This window comes from Danio aesculapii, chromosome 8 (assembly GCF_903798145.1).
Source record: "Danio aesculapii chromosome 8, fDanAes4.1, whole genome shotgun sequence".
NCBI lineage: Eukaryota > Metazoa > Chordata > Actinopteri > Cypriniformes > Danionidae > Danio > Danio aesculapii.
The window spans coordinates 49,503,305-49,527,798 of NC_079442.1; the positions used below are offsets into that span (position 1 = coordinate 49,503,305).

Sequence of the window (24,494 nt, forward strand, 5' to 3'; positions counted from 1 at the left end):
AACATCTGGCGATGCGCATTGGCTGCTCGTTGTTCTCCTTCCACTTCCCAGACGTTATTGATCAACCCGTTACGTCAGTATTGATAACTTTACCAAACCCAAAATCAAGTGCAATCCCGGGAGCTGCACTAATGCATCTATATATGCATCTATATTCTTGTTCATACCGCATCCTCCGGCTCCGGCGCGCTGCGCGTCCCATCTAGTTTCCCACAACTGTTATTTTCCTAACATTTTTTTTCCATGTGGAGTGTAATCGTCAACGCTGTTTAACGGGGGGAATCCAGCCCATATATTTATTGTAGCCGCTCTTGAATATTGTGCTCAAGATGGCCGCCGATGTGGGATCGATGTTTCAATATTGGAAGAAATTTGATCTCCGGCGGCTTCAGGTTGGTCTTATTTCTCACCTTTTTTACACGATGCGATGCCGTATGCTGTTGTGCACCTTGCATTTCGTGCGTTTTGTGTTTTGGTGACTTTAGAGGGACGGGATGGTGGTGTTGCATTGATAGTTATTAGTAATTGATCCTCTTCTGCCTTTTGTTCGGTTCAATCATTGATCAGGAGCGCGCAAGAGCAGCGCTAGCAGCCTCGCGCACACTAACGCGCTTTAACATCACATTCAACGCTATTTTAACGCTTATTGCACCGGCTTTGCTGGAAACGGAAACTTTTAATGCCTCTCCGACTTGTGGACTTCAACTTTTTATCAGGCTAATGTGTTTTATTCTAATAGAAATACTGAACGGCGGCGGCGCGCGCGCGACTCATGCTGTAAAGTGCCGGTTTGTGATTCACCTCAGACTTTATAAAACAAGCACCTCGTGTATTTTACACCTTTAACGTTGATTATGTGTATCTGTTTTGACTTTATTAGTGAGCTTTAGTGTAATTATGACGCGGAGACTAATTCCTTTAGAGTTTCTGTACTGGAAAGTTTATGGTTTTAATATTGACGCGTCTATTTAATACAACAAGACTTAATAGGAAATACTGTTGTTATTGAATGTGAGGTTAATGGATGCGTGTTTACTTGAATATACTGTTATGTTGTTGTGTTATTCCCTGCATGTAGTCTGTAGGCAAGCTGTGCACATTGTAATCATTAGTAGTAGAACAATATATTGTATCTTAATATGCAAGCGCTCATAAGATGTACAGTTTGGATAAACTTAATTTTTGTCAAGTTGTAAACCGTCTCATTGTGTTTGTGTGGGTTTTACGAGTCAGTGCTAGCATGTATCGACTGTCATTTCACAGACGGTGTCAGGGTCAATGTCAAATAGGAATCTCCGAGAGCGAAATCTTAAACATTGTAATGTCAAACATGTGAGGCAGGATCTTAACAATGAAATGTCTGTATTCACGTTGGGTTCTGTATGTGTCTGAAAAACTTTAAAATACAGTATTGTACAAATATATGTTGAATTCTTTCCTACCTTGTGTAAAAACGATCGTTTTCTATGTTTCATAACAATGTTTTCAGCCATATATTTCATATATTTTTTTAGATATTTCATATATATCATATTTATTTTTATATATGTTTAGATACTTATGTATTTATATATGTATAATATAAATGTATAGATATACAAATAGATAGATAGATAGACAAATAAATAGATAGACAGACGTGTGTATTTCTATGTGTATGTATATGTATACATATATGTGTGTGTGTGTATGTATATATGTGTGTATATATATATATATATATATATATATATATATATATATATATATATATATATATATATATATATATATATATATATATATCTATATATCTATCTATCTATGTATATGTATATATGTGTGTGTATATATATGTGTACGTACGTACGTACGTTTGTATGTATGTAAATAAGTATAGAAGCATGTTCACGGATGGATAGATAATGCATATAGACAATGTGAGGATATTATTAGAAAGGCTTATAGTTTTTGCAATATGTAAATTGACAAAAATAACCTTGCTCTTGTTGATATTTTCATGTCTAATATTGCTGGACATGATAACTATGCTCCGGTTTCATACCAGCCAGTATGTACGCTCCATTCACACTGCTTTCCGACGCGTCAAAACCAGAACGCTCGCTGACTGCTCGCGCTTCTCGGACTGTGTAATTGCATTCCCTGCTAATGTTTGTAAATCAGCCTCGGCCAGCGCAAGGGCACAGACTCAGCCCTATGATTGATGTTCTGTAACATAAGAAATGACAAGAGCATGCCAAGCCAAGCCGGAGAGGAATCAGATCTGTCTGTGTGTGTGTGTGTGTGTGTGTGTGTGTGTGTGTGGCCGATTGTTATTCAAGCCTTTCCAAAGAAGGGCTCCTCATGTAGGCTGTTGTTGGAGGGTCTCTCTCATGTTTTTAGTTTATTCTGAATACAGAGCGACGACAGCACGCATCGGGTCCATATTGAGGTTATCCAAACTGTAAACCTGTTCATGGACAGGCAGAGCAAACATGTTTTCAGGGAGAGCTCATCTGGACAAATATCAGATGGTTATTGTCTGGACTGTGCTCAGAATATTTCTGCTAGGGTGATAAATCAGAGAGCTGCTCGTACGAGTAACCAGATTGAGGAGATTAAATGTTAAGGTGCAGAGCTGCACGATAGTGGGAATATATATGCAATATTGTTGTTGAGTGTTGCGCTTGAATGATATTTCTCACTAACTTGCAAGATGCTATTTTATCAGCAATTTTAAATGATTTTTTATTTATGTTATGATCACTCAAGGATTTTTGCTACTTATTCAAACTGCATATTTAAAATGAACTGAATAAACACACTTCTTGAGATTTTTTTTTGGCACAACTTAATTTCTTCATGTTCAATCAACTTAACCAGCTGAAAACAGCTTGCGTAACTTATAAAATTAAGCTAGAACATGATTAACTACAGAGCACTGTGCACCAGAACAGCCCGACACAGAAACAGTTTCTTTCCTCAGGCAATCCATCTCATGAACACTTGATGATAAGAATTATGAAACAAACATCACTACTTGCTACAAACTTTTATACATTTATTTAACAACACACTTTACATGTCAATTTGCAAATAACAGCTGCACATATAACATTGTATATAGTAATATACCTGTACATACACTTGTCAATCTGTATGTTTGCATTCACTACCTACTTCTATTTTTAAAATATATTTATTATCTGTTTTTTGGTCTCTCATTCTGTTACCTGTAGAAGCTCTGTCACCAAAACAAATTCCTCATATGTGTGAACATACCTGGCAGTAAAGCTCTTTCTGATTCTGAACTTAGTAAAATAAGTTACTTTGAACTAAAAACATATGCTGTCATGACTAATTGATCATCTAATTTTTTTAACAGTGTATGTATGCGGCACCCAAATGCATGACACATAAAATATATTTAATTTATTGCAATTCTCCGCGATATCGATATCGCATATACTGTACTATTATCGCGATAACGATAAATGTTTTGATATTTTATGCAGCACTATTAAGATTTAATACTGAGAAGCACGTTGAATCTTAAAAAAGGACTTTTGACACTTAATGCTTGATACTTTGATCCTAAACAACACATTTCAAAATGTCTTTTGGGGGTGTTACGACTTTATTAAAGTCTAGGAGTTCTTTGCTTAAAAGGTGTAACAAAGAAGACCAAAATTTGCTAAATAATATTGAATTCGAACTAATTAAAAAACATGGAGAACACACTTCAATCCTCAGCCCCAAAGTGAAGAGTCAACACAAAGTTTAGAAAAATAGTCATAAGAATTTATTTAGTACAAATATAGGAATTTTAACAGAAACTAGAGGTCAAAACTGAGTGAGTATAGCCTAAAACAACAAACGGAAAGCATCTATCTGAAGTTTAGAGGACTAGCTTACCTAATGCAAAATCAAAGATGAAAATCAACAACATAAACTTCCCTGAGCTTCCTCTCTCAACCATAAAAAGGCAAAAAGATTTACATAATAAAATAAGAGAGAGAGAGAGAGAGAGCAGGGTGGAGCACAACACACTATGCAGGGTCTACACATAAAATTATGATTTGGCTGTAATGGGGAAAACTTAATTGTTTTTGTTCAATCCACTCAAATTTGTAAAAAACTTAGTCGATTTTTGTTGGGACAACATAAAGCAATTATGTGGAACCCAGCATTTTTTTAACAGTGTACTAAATAAATAGACAACATACAGTATATTTTTCTGAGCTAAGTCATTAAAAAAATATATATATCAAGGTGTAAACCTTTAGACTTGAAAACAGCACAAATGACTGAAAACCTTGGCGGATATTCGGATTCTTCTTGGCTGTTAACATTTTCCTCTCTTTTGTCTTCCAGCATTAGTGTTTAGTTTCAGCTCTAGGTACAGCTAACAGCACTATACTGGAGAGGTGGGATGCAGATAGTCAAGGCCTCGTATGATTGGTCAGATTTAGATAAACAACCTATACATGATTTTACACCAATATCGCATATACTAGGGCTGGGCAATGTTGCAAAAAAAAAAAAAAAAAATGAGCATGATATGTTTCATATCAATCGAAATCAATAATTATTGACCATCCATTTAGGAATATTAGGATTTTATTATTTTACCACCTTATTTTAATTGACCAACATTACTCAGGCAAATAGTTTTAATAGTCAAAAACAAAAATATTTAAACAAAATATCTCATCTCTTAATAATAAAATAAACATAAGTGTTAAAGAGACTCAAACTTGATAAATAAAATGTTACAAAGTGTGTGCAATGGTAAAGGTAAATCAACATATGTAAGGTGTCAATAATAATGATACAGTAAACCTCAAACTCTGTTAACAAAACAAATTATGATAATCAAATCTGAGCTTTCAAACAAAGGAACTAGCCATCATTATTCAAATACATACTGCAAGATTACAAATTGTGAAGTTGAATGACTACATTACCCCTATGCTAAAAACTCTTTCAGATGGGGAGCTAGTAGCTGGGATGCACAAGAAAAGAAACCCAAAAGCTTCTCTGGTGACATCCTTTTTTGTTTACAATCTCCTCAATGCTGCCATACAGCACCCATTTTCGCATGGGTTATTATTCTGACCTGAAGTGACAAGTGCGAACGCGTACTTTGTGTTTGTCTGAGGTAATTAGTCTGCCGTTATTACTAAAATGTGTATATTCCATACAAAGTGTGAAGGAGATTGGTTAGTTCTACTCGCATGAATCGCGGTGTGCTCGAGGCATTCGAAAAAGTTCAGATGTTTTTCAACTAGGTGTACCTTGATAATGCGCGAACGTTATGTGCACCATTTGCACGTCACTTACATGAGCACTTACATGTGCACGTTGCCCCTTCAATGGAAATGACAAACTGGCACCCTAAGCTTATTGGCATTGCTTCCAAGGCATGCGCTCATCAGTCGTGTTTTAATAAAACTATAGCGCTTCATACTGAAACCACATACTATATCTTTTTTTATCGATATTGACAATGGTGTTCGCTCAATAAATATCAATTTTATCGCCCAGCCCTAGCATATTCTCTACCATTATCACGATGACGATATTTTTTTGTAATTATTTTGTGCAGCACTATTAAGATTCAAAACTGAGAAGCACATTGATTGATTGTTCATCTACACTTAAAAAGGGACTTTTGATACTCGTTTAAACTACTTAGAGTGAGTTGAAACAACACTATTCGAAATGTGTTTTATGTTCAAATGCATGGCACATAAAATATATAGAATTTATTGCACTTCTCTGTGACACCGATATCGCATATGCTGTACCATTTCCACGATAACGATACATTTTTCGATATTTTGTGCAGCACTATTAAGATTCAATACTGAAAAACACATTGATAGATTGCTCATCTAAATATCAAACATGTTTAATGCACTGTTAAAAAAATGCAGGGTTCCACACTATTCATTCATGTTGTCCCAAGACAAATCGATTAAGTTAACTCAACAAATGTAAGTGGATTGAACATAAAACAATTAAGTTGTTCCCCAAAAAACATCAAAGTTTGTTGTTTCAACTCATTTTAAATGAGTAGTTTGAACATGCAGTAAAAATATATATATTTTTTTGACTGCGTGGAGTCGCCGCGTTTGTCTTATTATGATTTAGCAGAGGACAAAAGGTAATCTTTTTGTTTTAGACATTCATTCATTCATTTCCCTTCAGCTTAGTTTCTTATTTATCAGGGGATGGCACAGTGGGATAAACCACCAACTCTTCCAGTATATGTATATACACAGCGGATGCCCTTGTAGCTGCAACCCAGTACTGGGAAACCCCCATACCTACACTGCGGCCAATTTAGTTAATTTAATTCCCCTATAACACATGTCTTTGGACTGTGTGAGAAACCGGAACACCCGGAGGAAATCCACGCCAACACGGGGAGAACATGCAAACTCCTTACAGAAATCAGACTCAAACCAGTGACCTTTTTGCTGTGAGGCTGACCACTGAGCCACTATGCCACCCGGTTTAAAAAAAATCCGGTTTCAAATGACAGATTTCTTTCAGTGTGCATTCATACAAGTCTTTTAGTTGCCATTGTTTAATCTGCTTCGAGTTAACCAGTCTAAATCCATCTGTCGTTATGAATCAATCACTAAATATCTGTTTGACTACAGCGGACTCAGCACAGCCTTGTGTTATTTCTCATGAATCCTCTCGGCTCAATATACGAATCGCACACATTTGCACATCCGAGTTTTTCTTTGTTTCAGGAGTTAGTCTAGGTCACACCTGGTTCAGGTTATTGATGTGCTCACCTGCAGCCGCTGACAGTTCAAGTCATATTTAATGCGACGTGAATGCAGCCACCAAACGCTTCCACAGCATCTTTCATTTCCAAAAACACAGACTCGCACGTGGGTGGAAGCGAAAGAAGATTGTGTTATTGAACCTTTCGTGGCTAGTTCCCACATCTAGCATGTGAATTATTTTTTTTAGGTTAGTTTGTAGAATGCATGTGAGAAAGCAAACGTTTTCATGTGGATGCTTCGAATATGTGCCATTTATTTTTGAAGGGATAGAAAGGAAAATCCTTCACTCTTTCCAAACCTCTTTGACTTTCTTTCTTTTTTTCTGGAAGGTATACTGAAGAATGCTGTAAATAAAAGAGCCATTGACTACTGTAGTGTTTTATTTGTGCTCCTACTTCTGCTTTTCCCCCAGAATTTCTCAGAGTATCTTGTTTTGTGTTCAATTTACAAGCAGTTTTTGGGGTGAACTATTGTTTTAATAGTTGTATTTGTTATTTGTTGTCCATTTTATATGCAACTCTTGCATTTTCCAGACTGTGCTAAAATGTGTTGATTGGATATGTGTAAGACCCCTAGTTAGTTAGTCATGAAATGCCAACACAATCTCACGGCAATTCGTAACTTTTTGATTTGGTGGCTAATTCGTACGATCTAATTCGTACAATTTAGTACGATTTGCTCATTCCCCAATGGCGGTTGGGTTTAGGGGTGGGGTTAGGTGCCACGCCTCCTTTTTAAAATCGTACAATTTCGTACGACTGAACTCGTAAGCGTGAAATTTAGTAGATTATCAGCTTGCATGAAGTCTAAAGTCTTGCAAACACTGTAAAAGTGAGGTTTAATTAAAGAAAGCGTGCAGTTAAAAAACAGATTTGAGCTGCTTGTTTAAGGTACACTGTAAAAAATATCTGTAAATTAGCAGTTTTACTTATTTTGTGATTCATGTTTTTATTAATTCTCTCTTTATTCATGCTTTTGAATTGCATTATGGGATCTTGATCTTTCTTCCAACAACTTCTAACCTTGAAAAGTTTGAAAAAGTGACTTTATTATTATTTTGAATAGTTTTAAGTGATATATTGTGTGGGTTGGTGTTGAATATTGAGCTACAAAACCTTGTAATAAACTGTAAGCACATTTCTGTTATTTTACAGACTTATTTCTCTATAGAGCAGTGATCAACATCCCATATTGCAATTAAATAAATAAAAAACTTGTGGAACACAAAATACAGAGAGTGTATAAAATAAAATGAGCTGAAACAGCACAATTCTTGAGTTTTTTAGGGGGAACCACTTAATTGTTATGTTCAATCCACTTGATTCTGTAAAAACTAATAAGTTAACTTAATTCCTTCATGTTGTCCTTACTCAAATCGATTGTGGAACCCAGCAACTCTTGCATTTTCCAGACTGTGCTAAAATGTGTTGAATGGATATGCGTAAGACCCCTAGTTAGTTAGTTATGAAATGCCCATGTTTTCTCACGAAATGTTCATCAGAAACTTATTTTGCCTCATGATGCAACAGAATCAAAGCTGTAAGCGTCAAATTTAGTAGATTATCAGCTTGCATGAAGTCTAAAGTCTTGCAAACACTGTAAAAGTTAATAGTGAGGTTTAGTTAAAGAAAGCGTACAGTCAAAAAACAGATTTGAGCTGCTTGTTCAAACTACACTGAAAAATATCTGTAAATTAGCAGTTTTACTTATTTTGTGATCCACATTTTGATTATTTCTCTCTTTATTCATGCTTTTGAATTGCATTATGGGATCTTGAGCTTCCTTCCAACAACTTCTAACCTTGAAAAGTTTGAAAAAGTGACTTTTATTAACATTTAGAATAGTTTTAAGTGATATATTGTGTGGGTTGGTGTTATGTATTATGCTACAAAAACCTTGTAATAAACTGTATGCACATTTCTGTTATTTTACTGATTTTTCTATATATAGAGCAGTGATCAACATCCCATAATGCAGTTAAATAAATAAAAAAACTTGTGGAACACAAAATACGGAGAGTGTATAAAATAAAATGAGCTGAAACAACACAATTCTTAAGTTTTTTGAGGGAACCACTTAATTGCTTTATGTTCAATCCACTTAATTCTGTAAAAACTAATAAGTCAACTTAATTCCTTCATGTTGTCCCTACTCAAATCGATTGTGTGGAACAGCATTTTTTCAGTGAATGCTGTAAAAAAGAGCCATTTACTTTTATTGTCTGTAGTATTTTATGTCTGCTCCTACTACCACTTTTCCCCAACATTCTTCAGAATATCTTTTGAGTTCAACAGAAGAAAGAAAGTACCAGCTATTGTTTTGGGTGAACTATCATTTTAACAGTTGTATTTGTTATTTTTTCATTTAATACGCAACTCTTGCATTTTCCAGACTGTGCTAAAATGTGTTTATGTGCAGTGTTGGACACGTTCCTTTAAAAAAGTAGTTAGTTATAGTTACTAGTGACTTCTCACAAATAGTAACTGAGTTACATAATTGTAAAAGTAACTAATTACCAGGGAAAGTAACTATTGCGTTACTTAAAAAAATCTAATTTCAAATGACAATAAAATAAATATAAAACATTGTACAGTAATCTACACTATTTAAATGCTGTTGTGGGACAATGTGAAAGACAACAGCAACATGTCCTCAATTATATATTAAGATATTACTATTATTATTATACTTTTATTTATTTATTTACTTATTTAATTGTTTTTATAATTATTTGATTAATAGAACAGAGAATTGACAGGAAATCATTGGGAGCAGAGAGAGAGAAAGGATCGGCAAAGGACTTTGAGCCGGGAATCGAACTCGGGTCACCGTGAGCACCTTGGTGCTATATGTCGACACACTTAAACCACTAGGCTATTGGCGCTGACATCTAGATATTATTTAGTTTAATTCTGTCTAAGTGATAAGAGTTAGCAGTGGAGAAAAATCAAGATTTATTTGCTTTGACGTTGTGGTTTCGTCTCCAATTTTGGTTGCAGAGCTCACGTTATCACCTGCGTAGCCACTAATTTTGTGTGGGCATATGATGCCGTGAGGTGCTTGATTGGAATACATCTCTGACTCCTGGTCGTTGGTGTGTGCCACGGACTGTGTGTGTGCTTGTGTTTGAACACCAGTACTACGTTTCGTCTGATTGGCAAACGATGGAAATGTACTCTATCTAAGCCAATCAGCACATTCTCAGTTACACCACATCCCGCCCCAACCTCTCTCTCACACACATACACACACCCCAGTGAAAGAGAGGTCCTATGGCTGAGAGAGAGGCTGCTCACATGAAAACCACTTCAGTGTTCTCAGTTATATTAACTTGCATTTTATTGTCAGTAACGGCGTTGTAACAGAGAAACAGTCATTAATTTGATCACTCGTAACTGAAAAAAGTATCGCCTTTTATAACGTCGTTTATTTATAGCGCCATATTTTTAGCACTCGGATGTGTGCAAGACCCATAGTTAGTTAGTCATGAAATGCTCATGTTTTCTCATGAAGTGTTCATCAGAAACTTATTTTGCCTCATGATGCAACAGAATCAAAGCTGTAAGCATGAAATTTTGTAGATTATCAGCTTGCATGAAGTCTAAAGTCTTGCAAACACTGTAAAAGTTAATAGCGAGAAGGTTTAGTTATAAGAAAACATGTGCAGTCAAAAGATTTGTGCTGCTTGTTCAAACTACACTGTAAAAATATCTGCTAATTTGCTTTCCTTTCATTTATGCTTTTGAGTTGCATTATGGGATCTTGATCTAATGACTTTTAACCTTGAAAAGTTTGAAAAAAGTGACTTTTATGAACATTTTTAATAGTTTAAAGTGATATCTTGTGTAGGTTGGTGTTGTATATTACGCTACAAAAACCTTGTAATAAAGCGCCAGAATATTTTCTGTTAATTTACAGCCTTATTTCTCTATATGTTAGCTCTTATACAGTATGTTATAATATTTTAAACTACTAAAATGTCAATAAAGTCACTTTGTTAATCTGTGGAGTTGAATATTCCAGTGTTTCCCAACCCTGTTCCTGGAGGCACACCAACAACACATATTTTGAATGTCTCCCTTTTCTGACTCATTAACTTCAGGTGTTGGAGTCTCTTCTGATGTTATGATAAGTTGATTCAGGTGTGTTTGATTAGGGAGAGGTTGAAAATGTGTACTGTTGGTGTGCCTTCAGGAACAGGGTTGGGAAACACTGGAATATTCAACATCAAAAGTCGACAGAGCAGAGATCAAGAAGAAGAAGAAAAACTCATATTTGGCAGTCAGGTTAAAGGACTGCATACATTGATACTTATGGCACGCTAACTTAAAGTACCCACTGTTAACTTACAGCTTTTGAGAAAGTGTGGAACTGCCAGTACATTTTCTGTTATTTTACACACGTATATGGCTAAATATAAATCTTATACATTATATTATCTCAGATTGCTGAACTGACGTTTTGTTAGCAAACATGGGCTAACAACTAGTGCTCTGGCAACAGTCTAATCAATGCAATTAAGTGCAATTTGCAAAATGCAGGAGTCTCATATGAGATGGGTAGAAAATTTGATGAATGCACATAAAATTGAAGCATCCACACTTTCTCAAAAGCTGTAAGTTAACAGTGGGTACTTTAAGTTAGCGTGCCATAAGTATCAATGTATGCAGTCCTTTAACCTGACTGCCAAATATGAGTTTTTCTTCTTCTTCTTGATCTCTGCTCTGTCGACTTTTGATGTTGAATATTCCAGTGTTTTCCAACCCTGTTCCTGAAGGCACACCAACAGTACACATTTTCAACCTCTCCCTAATCAAACACACCTGAATCAACTTATCATAACATCAGAAGAGACTCCAACACCTGAAGTTAATGAGTCAGAAAAGGGAGACATCCAAAATATGTACTGTTGGTGTGCCTCCAGGAACAGGGTTGGGAAACACTGGAATATTCAACTCCACAGATTAACAAAGTGACTTTATTGACATTTTAGTAGTTTAAAATATTATAATATACTGTATAAGAGCTAACATATAGAGAAATAAGGCTGTAAATTAACAGAAAATATTCTGGCGCTTTATTACAAGGTTTTTGTAGCGTAATATACAACACCAACCCAGACTTTAATCACTTTTAAACTAGTAAACATGTATATAAAAGTCAACTTTTCAAGGTTAAAAGTTGTTGGAAGAAAGATCAAGCTCCCATAATGCAAAAGCAGAAATAAACTGGGAAAAAATAAAGACATGAATCACAAAGTATGAAAAACTGCTAATTTACGGACGTTTCTTTACTGTGTTCCCCTTTAAATCTAGTTAAATTAAAGCGCACATTCACATTTTGGAACATGTGAAGGTTTTAAAATATTTACGAGACATCGCTGTTAACTCATTTATGAATCTAGTCAGACGCTGGTTATTGCACGCTGTGATAGGCTTTGTTATTCTCCCTCGTGGCCCCTGCGGGACGCCGTGTCCCCCGAGGGCCCCTCACCCACTCTTGAACTTGGACTCCATTGAGATCCACAGATCAGGATGAGCGAGAAAGATGGGGGAAAAAACATTTTGTGCTACCTTTTAATGCGTTTAAAACCTGAGGTGTATTAATGCTTCTTCCTGGAAGATTTTTTTTATTATTATTATTATTCGTCTTTGGCGAGACCCCCTGAATGGAATGCTTGTGTTGACTGTTGGATGAATAAGTTTAGTAGGGGGGAATTCTTCATAAGAGGGAATATTTTGCTAACATCTTGTCTTGATACAAGTCATACGGATGATGTTTTTGGTGCTTTGTGGTGATATTCGCTCAATGAAATGGTTAAGTTAGTATATTAACGTCACATATTGGTTTCTTTTGAAGTTAAATGATTAAATTGTATAATGTTGTCTAAAAAATAAAATAATAATGTCTGAAAATGTGGCATCTTTTTCTTATTTTATGCAGAAAAAGACGAGCCTTTACAACAAACATTAAATTGTGTGTCGTTGTGTTGGGGTCTCGTTGGGATTTCTTCATAAGAGGGAATATTTGGCAACGTCTTGTCTTGATATAATCATAGCAATGTGGGTTTTCAGTGGTTTGTGGAATACCTGTAACCAACGGAGGAAAAAACAAAGGCTATATAAGTCAATGGTTACAGGTTTTCAGCATTTTTCAAAATATCTTCTTTTGTGTTCAACAGAATAAAGAAACTCTCAAAGTAAAGGGTGAGCAAATGATGACAGAATTTAAGTCTTTTAGACTGAACTGTCCTGTGTTGGGTTTTTTTTTTTCAAATTGCACTAATTGTTTCAGTATACATTGAATGCATTGACTAATAAAGACCTCCAGTTACGCATGAAATTACAGTCCCTCCAGGATTTGGAGAAAACAAAAAAAATATCTTTGATATGACAGCAGCATGGTGACAGCATTACATACAAAGACTTAAAACTATTACTTTAACTCATTTGTGACCAATAATGGGTTTTATTTCTGTATCGCGATTGCAAATGAATCTTTTTAACCACATCTTCTAAGTGAACCGGTTGAAGTAGTTCACCAAATTGAACTGAATCCTTTGAAACGATTCGCGTCTCCAGTAAGCACTTATCCACAAACTACTTTTTAACAAGCCTAATACCCCCTCTGACTCCTAAATAATCCAATAAATACTTTTATTCAGTTATATGGAGGGTCTGAAATTCACATCTGCTCTCAATACATCCTACTGATAATTGTTTAGCCTTTTGTTACAGCAGATTCAGACATAAAGGGATGGTTCACACACACATAAAAACAATTCAATCCATTCATTAATTTTTTTTTTTGGCTTAGAGTATTATTCTTAATAAGAGGGAATATTTTGCTAACATCTTGTATTGATATAATCATAGCAATGTGAGGTTTTGTTGGTTTGTGGTGATATTCGCTCACTGAAATGTTCAAATTAGTATGTTAGCATCACGTATTGGTTTCTGTTGAACTTAATTCAATTGTCTTGTGTCATCAAAAATATTATAATAATGTCTAAAAATGCAGCGTCTATTTGTTATTTATGCAAAAACGACAAGGTTTTAACAAATATAACGTTGTGTCTTGTTGTTTTTGAGATATTAGTCTTAGCGATGTGTGGTTTCTGGTGATATTTTCTCACTGAAAAGTTCACATTATTTTATTAGCATCACATTGGTTTCTTTTGAAGTTAAATGATTCAGTTGTTTTGTGTTGTCTAAAAATGTATATATTATTGTCTGAAATTGTGGCATCTTTTTGTTATTTTATGCAAAAAATACCAACTTTTAAAACAAATATTGCATTGTGTCCTGTATTTGGGTCTCGTTGGGAATTCTTTATAAGAGGGAATATTTGCTATCGTCTCGTCTTGATATAAGTGGGTTTTCATTGGTTTTTGCTAATATTCGCTCACTGAAAAGTTCAAATTAGCATCACATATTGGTTTCTTTTGAAGTGAAATGATTCAGCTGTTTTGTGTTATCAAAAATTTGATATAAAAATGTCTGAAAATGTGGCATCTTTTTGTTATTTATGCAAAAAAAGACAAGCTTTTAAAACATGTTGTGTCTTGTTGTTTTTGGGATATTAGGCATATAGCGATGTGGGTTTTCAGTGGTTTGTGGTGATATTCGCTTACTGAGACATTCAAATTAGCATCACGTATTGGTTTCTTTTGAGGTTAAATGATTAAACTGTGTTGTGTTGTCTAAAAAAATTAAATAAGAATATCTGAAAATGTGGCATATTTTTGTATTGTGCAAAAATATTATGTTGTTATATTGTGCATGGGATATATGTCATGGCAATGTGGGTTTTCAGTGCTTTGTAGTGATATTTGCTCACTGAAACGTTCAAGTTAGTATATTAGCATCACATATTGGTTTCTTTTGAAGCTAAAATATTGTATTTTATTGTGGTGTCTAAAAAATAATATAATAATATTTGAATATGTGGCATGTTTTTGATAATTTGTGTAAAAAAAGACAAGATTTTGCAACAAATATTACATTGTGTCCTGTGTTTGGACACCTTTTAATGCATCTAAAACCTGAGGTGTATCAATGCTTCTTCCTGGAAGATTTATTATATTTTTTTAATATTTATTTATATTTTTATTATTCATCTTTGGCGGGACCCTCTGAATGGAGTCCTTGTATTGACCATTGGACGAATTAGTTTAGTTTAGTAGAGAGGGGGAGGGGGGGAATAAGAGGGAATATTTTGCTAACATCTTGTCTTGATGTAAGTCATAGCGATGAGGTTTGTGGTGAGATTCGCTCAGTGAAATGTTCACATTATTATTATATTAGCGTCACACATTGGTTTGTTTTGAAATCGAATGATTCAGCTGTTTTGTGTTGTCAAAAATATTACATAATGTCTGAAAATCATCTTTTTGTTATTCATGTAAAAAACGAACAAGCTTTGAAAACATATTACGTTGTGTCTTGTGTTTGGGGTCTCGTTGGGAATTCTTTACGAGGGAATATTTACTATTGTCTTGTCTTTATATAAGTCATAGCGATGAGGTTTTTCAGTGATTTGTGGTGATATTCGCTCACTGAAATGTTCAAATTATTATTTTAGCGTTACACATTGTTTTTAACTTTAAGTTAAATGATTAAATTGTACTTTGTTGACTAACAAATAATATAAGAATATCCGAAAATGTGGAATTTTTGGTTATTTTGTGCAAAAAAGACAATATTTGACAACAAATTTGATGTTGTCTTGTTGTGTTTGCGAAATAAGTCATGGCAATGTGGGTTTTCAGTGGTTTGTTGTGATATTCGCTCACTGAATAGTTAAAATATTGCTTTCTTTTAAAGTGAAATGACTGTGTTGGATATAAGCATGTCTGAAAACGTGGCTTCTTTTTGTTATTTTGTGTAAAAAAAGTCAAATATTGCATCGTGTCATGTGTTTGGGCACGTTTAATGCATCTAAAACCTGAGGTGTATCAATGCTTCTTCCTGGAAGATTTATTATATTTTTTAAATATTTATTTATATTTTTATTATTCGTCTTTGCTGAGACCCTCTGAATGGAGTCCTTGTATTGACCATTGGACAAATTAGTTTAGTTTAGTAGAGAGGGGGAGGGGGGGATAAGAGGGAATATTTTGCTAACATCTTGTCTTGATGTAAGTCATAGCGATGAGGTTTGTGGTGAGATTCGCTCAGTGAAATGTGCACATTATTATTATATTAGCGTCACACATTGGTTTGTTTTGAAGTTGAATGATTCAGCTGTTTTGTGTTGTCAAAAATATTACATAATGTCTGAAAATGTGCCATCTTTTTGTTATTCATGTAAAAAAAGAACAAGCTTTGAAAACATATTACGTTGTGTCTTGTGTTGGGGTCTCGTTGGGAATTCTTTACGAGGGAATATTTACTATTGTCTTGTCTTTATATAAGTCATAGCGATGAGGTTTTTCAGTGATTTGTGGTGATATTCGCTCACTGAAATGTTCAAATTATTATTTTAGCGTCACATATTGTTTTTAACTTTAAGTTATTTGATTAAATTGTATTGTGTTGACTAACAAATAGTATAAGAATATCCGAAAATGTGGAATTTTTTGTTATTTTGTGCAAAAAAGACAAGATTTTACAACAAATTTGATGTTGTCTTGTGTTTGCGAAATAAGTCATGGCAATGTGGGTTTACAGTGGTTTGTGGTGAGGTTCGCTAATTGAAAAGTTCAAATTAGCGTCAAATATTGCTTTCTTTTAAAGTGAAATGACTGTGTTGCATATAAGCATGTCTGAAAACGTGGCTTCTTTTTGTTATTTTGTGTAAAAAAGTCAAATATTGCATCGTGTCTTACGTTTGGACACCTTTAATGCATCTAAAAACCTGAGGTGTATTAATGCTTCTTCCTGGAAGATTTATTATATTTTTTTAATATTTATTTATATTTTTATTATTCGTCTTTGGTGAGACCCTCTGAATGGAGTCCTTGTTATTGACCATTGGACGAATTAGTTTAGATTAGTAGAGAAGGGGAGGGGGGAATAAGAGGGAATATTTTGCTAACATCTTGTCTTGATGTAATTCATAGCGATGAGGTTTTTCAGTGATTTGTGGTGATATTCGCTCACTGAAATGTTCAAATTATTATATTAGCGTCACATATTGTTTTTTTTTTTTAAGTTAAATGATTAAATTGTATTGTGTTGACTAACAAATAGTATAAGAATGTCTGAAAATGTGGCATATTTTTGTTATTTTGTGCAAAAAAGACAATATTTTGCAACAAATTTGATGTTGTCTTGTTGTGTTTGAAAAATAAGTCATGGCAATGTGGGTTTTCAGTGGTTTGTTGTGACATTCGCTCACTGAAAAGTTAAAATTAGCGTCAAATATTGCTTTCTTTTGAAGTGAAATGACTCATCCAGATCGAGTAAATAGGCTCGCAAAATCACTCTGGACCCCTCACACCCAGCACACTACCTGTTTGAACTGTTACCGTCTGGTCGGCGCTTTAGAGCACCAAGCACAAAAACAGCCAGACACAGGAAAAGTTTCTTTCCTCAGGCTGTCTACCTTATGAACAGTTAAATATCACCCTACTGTGCAATAAATATGTGCAATACTTTATCATACACACTTGTACACAGCACCTTATATCAATATACAATGCAATACCTTCTACATTCGCACTTGTACACTTATAACCTGTATATTTATAACAATCTGTACATACAACTCAACATCCAGATTTCTTGACTAACCGCATCTGTTTAATGTATATCTTTTTTTTTCATGTTTATTTTATGTTGTCACTTGTCACTTTATGTACACTGGAAGCTTCTGTAGCTAAAACAAATTCCTTGTGTGTGTGAAGCACACTTGGCAATAAAACTGATTCTGATTCTGATTCATTTGTTTTGTGTTGGATATAAGCATGTCTGAAAAAGGGGCGTCTTTTTGTTGTTTGGTGTAAAAAAAAGTCAAATATTGCATCGTGTCTTGTGTTTGGGCACGTTTAATGCATCTAAAAACCTGAGGTGTATTAATGCTTCTTCCTGGAAGATGTTTTTTATTATTATTATTCGTCTTTGGCGAGACCCCCCTGAATGAAGTGCTTGTATTGACCATCGGACGAATAAGTTTAGTAAAGGGGGGGGATCTGCGTCTGACAGTTGATTTATGACCCTCTTTGTCTGTGTTGGTCTGTAGCGGAGCATCTGGCCGTGTCAGATGATGTTTTCGCTGGGGTCTGTGGCTTATGGCTGTCGCTTTGGTTGCTCTCAAATTACATCATTTCATACAGCAGTTCCTGCATTGCCATTAATCCTCAGAGGTGTTTCAGTCGTATTCCCTCATGAGCGAGTCTTGTGTTTGGGGTCTCGTTGGGAATTCTTCATAAGAGGGAATATTTGCCATCGTCTTGTCTTGATATAAGTCAGCGATGAGGGTTTTTGCAATGGTTTGTGGTGAGATTCGCTCACTGAAATGGTCAAATTAGTATACAAGCGTCACATATTGCTATTAAGCGCCTTTATTAAATGTTATTGTGTTGTGTAAAAATTAATATATAAGCATGTCTGAAAATGTGGCATCTTTATGTTTAAAAAGACAAGCTATTAATACAAATATTACATTGTGTCTTGTGTTTGGGGTCTTGTTGAGAATTCTTCATAAGAGGGAATATTTGCCATCGTCTTGTCGTGATGTAAGTCATAGCGATGAGGGTTTTTGCAGTGGTTTGTGGAGATATTCCCACACTGAAATGTTCAAATTAGTATATAAGCATCACATATTGCTATTCAATACTATTATTAAATGTTATTGTGTTGTCTAAAAATTAATATATAAGCATGTCTGAAAATGTGGCATCTTTATGTTATTTAATGCTAAAAAAGACAAGCTATTAATACAAATACGTTGTGTCTTGTGTTTGGGGTCTTGTTGAGAATTCTTCATAAGAGGGAATATTTGCCATCATCTTGTCTTGATATAAGTCATAGCGATGAGGGTTTTTCAGTGGTTTGTGGTGAGATTCGCTCACTGAAATGTTCAAATTATTATATGAATGTCATGTACAGTATTGCTATTAAATGCCGTTATTAAATAGTTTGATGTTGTCTAAAAGCATGTCTGAAATTGTGGCATCTTTTTTATATGCAAAAAAAGGCAAGCTTTTAAGACAAACGTTATGTTGTCTCGTTGGGAATTCTTCATGAGAGGGAATATTTACCATCGTCTTGTCTTGATATAAATTTTAGCGATGTGGTTTCTGGTGAGATTTGCTCAGTGAAATGTTAAAATAAGTATATGAGCATCGTATGTGTTATGAGATTTACATTTTTTTTTTTTTTTTTACTTATGTACAACAATGGAATAAATGAAAATATTAGGACAATTAAAATGATTGTTTAGAGCTTTTTTCCTAGAAACTGACTGTTGGTCAGAATAACAAAAGGATTTAATTTGTTGTAAATGAAATAAATCTGCATAATTTCAGCACATATTGCTTCCTTAAATCAATTAAATGGGATTGTGTTGTCTAAAAATGAATATAAACATGACATCTTTTTGTTATTCTATGCAAAAAAGACTAGCTTTCAAAACAAATATCACGTTTTGTACAAACACTATATATATGCATGTTGCGTTTTGCTCAAACGCAACTATAAATGAAAAATACAGGGCATTTTCAATGAATCATCAATATAATTTTCAAATATTCTTTATTCTGATTTATAATAATTATATTGACCTTTTGCTTCTTTTATAATTTTATTGCAACACATTTAACATTAATACAACAAATAATAACATATATTTAAAACATACAAGTACACAAAATACGCATTTATTAACACAACGTTTATTTCAATAATCCTCCCATCAACCATTTTTTTTTTCAAAATATCTGATTATTATTGCACAGAAGCTATATTTGTTTAATAATATTTTTAAATCTCTTATAAATGCTTATGACCTTGTGCAAACTGGAGATTTTGTTATTTTGTGCAAAAAACAAACAAACAGAATAATGTTCGCTTTATTTTAAATAAAATCAGAAATGCAGGAAATTTTCTACCAATCATAAATATAATTTTCAAATATTGTTTATTCTAAAAATAATACATTATTTATAATAATTATATAGACTTTTTGATTTTTTTTATAATTTTATTGCAATACCATTAATATTAATACAACAAATAATAACACAATAGCATACATGCATTTAAAACATACACAAAATAAATACTCTAACACATTTAGTTCAATTCAAGATTAATTCATTATAATATATCCAATTTTGGCTTACTTTTTAAAATTTTATTGCAATACAATTAACATTGTAACAAAACAATAACAATGATACACAAGATACACACTCATTAACACAACATTATTACTATAAAACAGAAAAATCCTGTCATCAATTGTTTTTTCCTAAATATGTCATTAGCATTGGACCCAATCTATATGTATTTTTTAATAATAATTATTTTATTTTTCATAAATTATACATTTATACAATTTAAATTGATACAACAAATAATAACATATATTTAACAAGCACACAAAATACATACTCATTAACAACATATATATCAATTAAAGATAAAAAGATGTAAAATATCTTCCCCTCAACTGATTTTCCACAATATCTAATATTGCACACAAGCTTATATATGTGTTTTAATAATATTTATTTTTAATCTCTCGTAAATGATACTGACCTTGTTTGTCATTAAGAAATGATCAATAGTTTACTGAATAAAACAAAAAGGTTTATGCTTTGCTTAAATACAACTATAAATCAAAAATAAAGGCAAGCTGAGAAATTTCAATGAATCATAAATATAATTTTCAAATATTCTTTATTTATTCTGTAAATAATAATTCATTTATAAAAACTACACCTTTTTCTGCTGTTATAATTTCATTGCAATACAATTAACATTAATACAGCAAATAATAACACAATAGCATACATGCATTTAAGACATGCACAAAATACATACCATAACACATTTATTTTAATTCAAGATTAATTCATTATAATAATTAAATGCAATTTTGGCTTGTTTTTTATTTTATTTTATTAAAATACAATTAACATTGATACAACACAATAGCATTTAAAAGTACACAAGATACACACTCATTAACACAACATTATTACTATTAAACATAAAAATCCTGCCATTTTAATAATTTTTTTTCCAAAATATGTCATTAGAATTGGACCCAATCTATATGTATTTTTAATAAAAATTATTTTATCTTTCATAAATCATATATTTATACAATTAAAATTGCTAAAACAAATAATAACATATATTTAAAACATACAAGCACACAAAATACATACTCATTAACACATTTATTTCAATTAAAGATTAAAAAAATCAGATTTATATCTAATATCTAATTAATATACACACACATATATATACATACATATATATATATATATATATATATATATATATATATATATATATATATATATATATATATATATATAGCTTATGTGCAATATTAAATAACATATATTTAAAGCACACAAAATACACACACACACACACACACACACACACACACACACACACACACACACATATATATATATATTAACAATATTTTTTAATCTCTCATGAATAATGACCTTGTTTGCGATGATTATAAAGCAAACCGGAGCTGAAAACGACTGATGTTTCTCATTGAATGTGTTTCCTAAGTGATAGGACATGTCCTCGTAAGAACGGGCGGCGGGCTCTTCTAACCTCATAAAAGAGATGACACAGAAATGCACGGGCTACAGGTTTTGGTGACCTTGGTTTCCACTGGGCTCAGGTCACATGGCCGTTGCCGTGGTAATAATTCACACCAGCCAGATGGCATTTCCGTGGGCGCTCATGGAAAGGACAGGCCAAAAGGTCCCCGCTAGTCTCTTTTAGGACACATCTGACCAATAGGGAGCAGGATAACAAGATCCCTGTGCAAACACACCGTCCTCTTTTGTCCCACCGCTTCGGTGACCAACATGGAAGCTGATGAAATCTGCAATTTAACAGTTTGATTTCTGTGTCGTAATCTAGTTGTGTTCCAGTTTGTCTTTCAAGTCACGCTTTCGCTGAAGTGCATTTTTAGTGTGTTTCAAAACTTTCGTCTGCCCCAGTTTATAAAGTGCAGAGAGACTGCTTTTGTAAATGCGCATTTCAATACTCGACCAATGCGTTTTAATTGTAAAGTCCCATTGTGTGTACTGTAAGACATGGGTTTTCAACCTTTTAGGACACACGCCCCCCAAGTTTGTCCAATTTCACTCTCACTTCACTTCCATTAAAACAACACCGTTCCACCAGTCCTTACTCTTTACTTGTGTCCAATACCACAGTTTGTTACAGGGGCATAAATGTAATGTTCCTGAATGATAGTGAAACTGCCGAACTGCAGTTAAAGTCGAAAAATTAAAGATGAAATACCCAAAATTACAGGAAACTGCAGGAAATGTGGATTGCATGATGACGCAACATTAAAAAAACACTTCACGTAAATACCTTAATTATATTACTGTCTTATTCAGATTAAGTCAAATAACTAGATTGCAGATGTCCATGTAAACGGAGTCAGTATTGTCTTCAAAGTAAGTGAAAGATCCAGAAGGATCTGATGCAAAAACCAAGGATCTGTCACCCAAAATTACATGAAACTGCAGGAAATGTGGATAGCATGATAGCGCTCTTCACGTAATTATTATTAATTAATATTATTATTATTATTATTATTATTATTATTATTATTATTATTGTCTTATTCAGTTTAAGTTAAATAACTAGATTACCGATGTCCATGTAAACGGAGTCAGTAGTGTCTTCAAAGTAAGTGAAAGATCCAGAAGGGCATCCTGCTGATTTGAGTCAGAAGGGCACTTTTTTTGTCACTTTCATTCATCGTCATTAATTTTAAAAAGCACCCAGTCCATTTTATTTGTATATATTGTTCTTACATTTATGTTGTTATAATAGTTTAATTACAGTTTAATAGTTGGATTTCTGTGTCAATCTAGTTGTTCCAGTTTGTCTTTCAAGTCACATTTTCGCTGAAGTGCATTTTTGTGTGTTTCAAAACTTTCTTCTGCCCCAGTTTATAAAGGGTGAAGGGATTTTTATAAGGCATTTTCTAACTTTTGCAATACTCGTCCAATGCATTTCAAATGCAATGCAAAAATTTTGCAAATACTCGTCCAATGCATTTCAAAAGTGAAGTTCCAATTGGTATATATACTACAGGTTAAAAAGAGTGAGTAAATAAAGATAGAATTGTCATTTTTACTATGCGTTCTTGCGTTTATGTTGTTATGAATCATGTACAGTTTAACAGTTTGATTTCTGTGTTGTGATCTAGTTGTGTTCCAGTTTGTCTTTCAAGTCACGCTTTTGCCACAAACGTTCTTCTTTCCCAGTTTGTAATGTGCGGAGAGACTTTTAGAAGATGTTTACTAACTTTTGCAAATGCGCATTTCAATACTCGACCAATGCATCTCAAATGTAAAGTTCCATTTGGTATATATACTGTAAGGAACAGGTTAAAAAGAGAGTAAATAAAGATTAAATTGTCATTTTTACCATGCGTTCTTGCGTTTATGTTGTTATAAATGTGCCGTTTAACAGTTTGATTTCTGTGTCGTGATCTAGTTGTGTTCCAGTTGGTCACATTTTCCCTGAAGTGCAATTTTGTGTTTCAAAACTTTCGCCTGCCCCAGTTTATAAAGTGCGGAGAGACTGCCATAACTTTTGCAAATGCGCATTTCAATACTCGACCAGTGCATTTCAAATGTGTAGTCCTGTTGTGTGTGTATATACTGTAAGCAAAAGGTTAAGAAGAGTCAGTAAATAAAGACAGAATTGTAATTTTTACCATGCGTTCTTGCATTTATGTTGTTATTTACTGTATTTACTAAACTGCATTCAACTAATAAGTACAGTTGCAAACGTCCTAAGCACGATACCAGCTTTGTTTAGTTCCAATTGTCCTGACATTTTCTGAAATAATGTACTGTGTAATGTAATAATATCAGGCAGCTTTTAGAACTTTCTTTTTCTGTCCAGGCGATCTCACACAGCCTCAATAATCTTCAGGTGTGGACTCTGTTGAGGCCATTTCATGACTGTCTGTGTTTCATCAGCTGTTTTCTTTCTCCAAATAAGAATTCACTGCCATTATCATACTGAAAACAGAAACTACTACCACTGAAGTCCTTTCCAGAAGTATTAGCATAATGGATTAAAACCTGTTTGTACTTTTCAACATTCACAACTCGTACAAAATCGCTAACAACACACACAAAAAAACTGTCAAAATGGCCTGTCAAAATCAGAATTTGAAATAAGATCTACAGGATAAAGGGTGTCCACGTTTTATCAAAAGCCGTAAGTTTGCCTTTTAACATATATGAAATCCTGTTGTCTGTATATACTGTAAAGAATAGGTTAAATAGAGTGCGTAAACAAAGATAGAATTCTTGTTTAGGTTGTTATTTACTGCATTTACTAAACTGCATTCAACTAATAAGTACAGTTGCAAAAGTCCTACGCTCTATGCCAGTTTTGTTTGGTTCTAATTGTCCTGACATTTTCTGAAATAATGTACTGTGTAATAAAATAAGGCGACTTTTAGCCGTTTGTTCTTCGTTCTTATTCTGTCTAGGTGATCTCATACAGCCTCAATAACATT

General features: G+C 33.6%; 1 protein-coding gene across 1 annotated transcript in view; it reads left to right on the forward strand.

Moving 5' to 3' along the window:
• Positions 1-314: 314 nt before the first annotated feature.
• cux2b (cut-like homeobox 2b) overlaps positions 315-24,494 on the forward strand; it is a 375,989-nt gene continuing 351,809 nt past the window's right edge. The window contains exon 1 of the mRNA XM_056464131.1: positions 315-392. Within this exon, the coding sequence (XP_056320106.1) occupies positions 330-392 (63 nt within the window). The 5' untranslated portion in view covers positions 315-329. The remainder of the gene's footprint in view (positions 393-24,494) is intronic.